Source organism: Octopus bimaculoides, chromosome 8 (assembly GCF_001194135.2).
Source record: "Octopus bimaculoides isolate UCB-OBI-ISO-001 chromosome 8, ASM119413v2, whole genome shotgun sequence".
NCBI classification, from domain to species: domain Eukaryota; kingdom Metazoa; phylum Mollusca; class Cephalopoda; order Octopoda; family Octopodidae; genus Octopus; species Octopus bimaculoides.
Window position 1 is genome coordinate 12,724,377 of NC_068988.1, and position 6,397 is coordinate 12,730,773.

Here is a 6,397-nt window from a genome sequence, read left to right on the forward strand (position 1 = left end):
CAAACCTTGAGACCAGTGCGACAATTTATTATATTATATTTACTTTTTTTTTTTTTAAAGTACGGGAAGTACTGGAGATCGCATTGAACTCATTCATATTGTCATTTATATTGCTTATGAACTCAACGATTCATTATTTTTTGACCGGCGTGTACACCTTCGCAGATTCTTAAAAACCATATTTTAACGTGTATAAGAAACCCCCTAATTTTGCTGGCTTAAAATTTGGAAACCTAATTTTTGACAAAAAAGGGTTCCTTATACACGTTAAAATACGGTATTTACAATTCATTCTCATCTTAAAGAAGAGAATCGGCAGAGTTTTGGAACAACTGTGCCCTCGTAGTCCCTTACCTCACCGGAAAGGGTGGAAAGAGATGTATAAAAAAAAAAGATTGGGAGCGGGGGTCAGACTGGTAATTTCAATTTCTGTTGTATGAAACATGAGAATATTACAGAGGAAAACCGTTCTTTACTTAGCTGTTCCAAAATTCCGCCAGAAAAGTTCATCTGCTTTAGAATGTACCACTAAATATCTTTACCTTCGGAGTGGCCATTTTTGCTTTTTACCATTCTAGAATCGATAATTGTTCGCAGATAAATTTACAAGAGGTTTCAAATAATTATCCGAGCATTGCTTTGCATATATTTAAAAGTTAAAGAAACTCTATTAAATACTTCAAACAAAAAAAAAAGTGAATTCCTGTATTTACAATTACAGATTATTTTGTTTACTTTGTTCGCTATATGTACAAAGATCGAAAATTACCATTTGTCTTAATTATATTCTCTCTTCAAAATTATGACATTGTGTTTCGGTTAGAAATTATCTACTGTATTTCATAGACCTTTCGTGACGTAGGAAAGGCACGGTTATATATTAATCTCATCTAACAGAAACTCAGTTAAACGGATATTTTAATAACGAATGTGCTAGCGTCTTCATATAAATGTTTCGTGCGATATTCGGCCGGCTTCGACATTGCCACCACGTGGGTTAATTACTGTGGGGGTTTTTTAAATAAAACTGAAAGTAAATTGATTGGATAGGCTTGTCATAAACCAGAACTAAACAGTAAACAACGAATTCCGTTTTTGCCTGACATATATAATGGCGAGAATAAAGAATACGCACACTAGGGGTTAGGGTTTTTGTTACGCCGAAAACGGGTGGGATGTACGTATTCTTAACCTTTGTACCCCCTGGTCTAAATTAAAACAACCTGTGAACATAAACCGTTGATGCAATTAGGGATTTCTTTAAAAACCTAACTGGAAGTGACGACGGTGAATTCTGATAAACAGTATAAAACGTGAATCGTCAGGTACAATGCCATCGCTTCCCGTCGGTTCTTTCTGTGAAAGCTTTCTTGCAAGGATTATTGCATTGCTCCCATGTAACAGTGTTGGCTATCATTCGTCGACATACGAGTCACTGAATTACCTCTCAGTGATGTTGTTCGTTGCCGGGTGGTATAAGTACGTTGGAACGGTGTGCCTCAGCTGCTATTTCTGAAGTTCTACATGTATAGTACCTTCTCGTGATATTAGCAGTCACAAAAAGCTACTTTTAGATGTCTGTGGATGTGGTATAACGGAATTGTTTAAAATTAAAACTATTTTACAGTTGTTGTTTAATGAATCTGTTTTAAAACCAAAAGTCACCTATCGTTTTTCTTTTTATTCCTTCATACTTTTGCCAGTTTGTAAAGAATAATTTTAATTGTGGTTGCTGTTGTGAAAATACGATGGGTTTTTTGTTTTTTTTTGCCTTTCCCCATTCATTTGAAATGTAGGATACAAAAATTTGAGAAAATCCTAAAACAGAAATTCCAACTTATGTGGGATGGCTGTTCTGAAAGTTCGCTTAGTTACTTTGTTTTTATTATTCATACTTCTAAATAAAACTTTTTTGTCATGACACTCAAGCATGTGTATAATATTTCAAAGCCTGCAGGCGCACTTAGATGCCCCCTTGCGGTGCACCAGTGCATCGCAGTACCCGATTTATTAATATACCCACTACCACAACCTCCACTACTTGAGGTATTGTTTATCCTATAAAAAAATGTGTCATTCCTTTCTCTTTTTACTGTCATTAAATTAAAAGCAGCTTATTTGTTTTTACTAACGTTTAGTTAATAATATAATTGTGTGACGAAAAATTTGCTTTAATTTAGATTATATAGGTTAATCTTTAGCTTCCGTAATGCGATCGACAGAGCGTTGACACTTGAAAACTAAAAGGTTTTCCCTTACCGTTCTGAATCACTTGTTCTCCAGGTCGAGATGACCTGATGATTAAAGATAATCTTACACAATCTACCTGACTATCCCGTGTTTGTTTGTTTCTTTCTTTTTTTTTTTTCCCCGAACAGTTTATCCTTGACATTATTCTATCTTCTTTCTCCACACTTGCTTTCATGATGTTAATGGGAGTCTTTTTAAGACACTGTCTCGAGCTGACCTAATTTTTGTGAGTGGATTTGGTAGACAAACTGAAAGAAACCTGTCGCGTGTGTCTGTGTTACTGTTTTCTTCACTTCACAATGCGTCATAGTTTGTGATCGAGTGTCGCCATCATGCAGACAGTTGTCTCTCTTTCAATTCCAGTCTTTCCTGAAAACGTGTCTTCATAGGAAAATGTTGCCTTGCGTTGGTAACGGGAAAGGCATCAAGTCGTATAAAATCTTAGTGAATTCCGTCCGGCCTTTGCGAACATGGAAAAGAGGGTACTAAAACGATGATGATGATGATATTTCGCTCTTTAATTAAGTTCTTGTTGGCATTAACAGAGGCATGATTCATTAAATAAATGTCGGTGGAGGGGGGGTTATCCAATGTTTTTCATAAGGATTGAAAACATGCGAGGGCAGGCAAATTGCTAGGTTTTAATATGAAGATGGGTTTTAAATTTTTATGGATGCAAACTCCACTTTGTCTTCTCATAAATAAGTGGGGGACTAGGATGGGGGTGAAAATAATTCCAATGAGAACTTTAATCTTGTTTTTGATACCTTTTGTGGGGGGGTGAGGCTTCGTAACTTCATTTTTCTTCCTCTGGGTAGTGTGTGTGTGTGTGTTAATTTCTATAACCTCGGGTCGACCCATACCTTGTTGAGTGCAATCGGATAATCGGAAAATATATAGCTTTTATTCATTTGTTTATTTCCATGGGAAAGTTTGTGACTACGAAGTTTTGGCCTTAGCCGTCATGGCACACATTGATAGTAACTGGTCAGTCGAAAATTGTAAAAATTAGTAAATATGTATTATGCTAAAACAAAACAAAAAAACTATTGAGTAATCTAGTTTAATGTTTTTGTATATAACTTCACACGAAAGCAATGACACAATGTTTGTGTGTGTTTATATCGTTGCTAAAATGCAAAAGTGTCGTAAGTCCAAAACGTTGCTTTTTCAGAAAACGAAAAAATAGTTTCACCATTCCATAGCAAAAACCGTTGTACTCCACTTCGACAATTTTTGATATCTTGGCATCTGAAGCAGCTGGAGATACGATAGTTTGACCAAAAGAACCGGCGATGTTCCTTGTGGTTTTGGTGTTTGTGATATTTCTGTCGTGGTCGAGGTGTTGGCGTTGTCAGGTCATGCAGGTACTATTTCTGTCAAGCATATGACACAAGCGGAAATTAACTCGCATCTTTGTTCTACGACCACGCAACACAATCCATAGCAACAGATCTGAACGAATACCGGTCATTTCCTGGCCCATCCTTTTTAGAAAGATGCATATGGTAGCGCCTGTTTGTGTATTTAGGGAATTTGTGTACTTTTATTATATATAATTCGATTTAATACGGTTTATTTTGCCGTTGGTCTCTTCGGTGTTGTTTTTGTTTTTCCTGATATAAACCACGTATGCTTGAGTAAAATATTTTACATGTCGAATAAACCGTAGCCAAGGAAGGGGAATCCTTTCGTTGTCGTTTTAGTCTCCTAGAAATAATAGTCAAATCTTTCTCAAATTACATGTTACTATATAAAGAGGATACACATTACATAAATTGAGATTATTTTAGAACAAATTTAGGACGGCGAATTGGCTGAATCGTTAGAGCGTCAGGAAAATACCTTGTGGTATTTGTTCTGGTCTTCTTCTTTTTTTTTTATCACTATTTACTGCACGTTCTGGGGTCAAATCTTGTCTTGGCCAACTTTCTCTCAAACAAAATGCCAAAATGTAATCGACTTGCCCCACCACCCCTCAAATTACGGGCCTTGTGAAATTTGATTTTAAATTCCTGTTAACGGCTTAAATGTAGCGCTTTATTAAGATGGCCCAGTGGTTAGTGCAGTGGATGGAGTCAGTCATAGGATTATGGTTTCGATTCCCAGACCAGGCGTTGTGAGTGTTTATTGAGTGAAAACACCTAAAGCTCCACATGGCTCTAGCGGGGTGTAAAAGGAAAGCCTGCTGTATTCTTCCACCACAGCTTTCTCTCTTTCTTCCTGTTTCTGTTGCACTTGTATTTCAAAGGGGCCAGCCTTGTCGCACTCTGTGTCATGCTGAATCTCCCTGAGAACTACATTAAGGGTACACGTGTCTGTGGAGTGCTCAGCCACTTGCACGTTAATTTCTCGAGCATAATATTATAAATGATACTGTTTACATTGCACTAGTAAAGTGTGAAATAGTAAATGCCATGATAACCTGGAATACTTATTATTCCCTAAGAGGAGTGGCTGTGTGGTAAGTAGCTTGCTTACCAACCACATGGTTCTGGGTTCAGTCCCACTGCGTGGCACCTTGGGCAAGTGTCTTCTACTATAGCCTCGGGCCGACCAAAGCTTGACAACCGATGCTGGTGTGTTTACGTCCCCGTAACTTAGCGGTTCGGCAAAAAGAGACCGATAAAATAGGTACTAGGCTTACAAAGCATAAGTCCTGGGGTCGATTTTCTCGACTGAAGGCGGTGCTCCAGCATGGCCGCAGTCAAATGATTGAAACAAGTAAAAGAGTAAAGAGTATATACTATATAGCAGTGCTTGAGTCAGTTTGTAACCTCTGTTGCTTAAAAATAATTAAGCTTAATATATTCATGTTGTGAGTTCTGTTTATCATGTTGGATCTTTTTCTGTTTGGCTGCAACTTTTCAATTTCTTCAATTTTTGAAACAATTGATTTCCACAGGTGCAGCCAAACAGAAAAGATCCTTCTTGTTTGTTCTACCAAACCTATATGTAAATTCACTGATTGTTTCTTTTTTTTTAATACAGATGTATTATTAATCTTTTCTCCCTTTTTTTCTTTTTTTAACTCTCTTTGTAGATAACTGCTCAAAACGAAAGCGAACTCGTGGGAATCTACCGAAGGAGGCTGTTGATTATCTCATGAAATGGCTGTATCAAAACAGATTTCGTGCCTACCCTTGTGAAGAAACAAAGCGAAAGATGGCCAAGGACACTGGTCTGACAATCCAGCAGGTCAATAACTGGTACATCAATGCTAGGCGTCGTATTCTACCAGCCCTTATATCAAGTGAAGGCAAAGAACCACGAGATTATCGAATCACACGAAGACGCCTGGCATCTTATTCCTCTGATCAAAGCCCATCTTCACCAGCACCATCATCTCCGGCATCAGCTTCCAGTGGCCTTCCAGCGATTCGTGCCGACAGCCCTGCTCCCCCTTCCAATGCTTCGACTTCATCTTGCCGCCAGACACCAACCCCACCGTCTTCACTGACTCCCACTAGTCGATCGCATCTGGCTCAGCCGCCATATTTACCTCTGCCACCCCCTTATTCCTTCAACAGCACCACACCAGATTGCCAAGATTATCACGACAGAACATCAGAATCGTTCCAGGACTGTCAATCAAATCTTTATCATCGTTATCCTCTTCATTTCCATTCCCATCAGTACGAACCAACTACTGCTGACTACCCGTGCAACCTTATCTACAACAACAGCAACCACAATCACAACGTTTTACAAATCGATCCCAACCAACCCACGGACCAGTTGTTACGTACACGATATGGTAATACAGAGAGCCATTTTCGTGTTCTAGAATTTAATATGATATAAGATATATTCATAATGTATTTATTTTTTTAAATATCTGCTTAGGGTTATGGTTGGTATATTTCTCTTCAAATGCTGAATACAAAATATATTTCTTAAATTGAGAACCAAGAAGAAAATATATTTTCAATATTGATATTTTTTTTTTTCAAATAAAAGTTAAATTTTAGATATTTTAAAAATATATTTTAATGTAGAATAATAAAAAAAAAAGTATGATAAAAAGAAATTATTTTTTTGGTAGCAAAACAGTTCCATGTATAATTTTTATTTACTTTGAATATAAATATATGTGTGTGTATATATATATATATATATATATATATATATATATATATATATATAT

At 37.0% G+C, this 6,397-nt stretch overlaps 1 protein-coding gene across 4 annotated transcripts in view; it reads left to right on the forward strand.

Annotated features, from left to right (window-relative positions):
• LOC106875024 (homeobox protein TGIF2) overlaps positions 1-6,302 on the forward strand; it is a 55,573-nt gene extending 49,271 nt beyond the window's left edge. For all 4 annotated transcript variants that reach the window (XM_052969936.1, XM_014922993.2, XM_014922979.2 and 1 more), the window contains one exon: positions 5,294-6,302. In XM_052969936.1, coding sequence (XP_052825896.1) covers positions 5,294-6,054 — 761 coding nt within the window. In that variant the 3' untranslated portion in view covers positions 6,055-6,302. The remainder of the gene's footprint in view (positions 1-5,293) is intronic.
• The last annotated feature ends 95 nt before the right edge of the window (positions 6,303-6,397 follow it).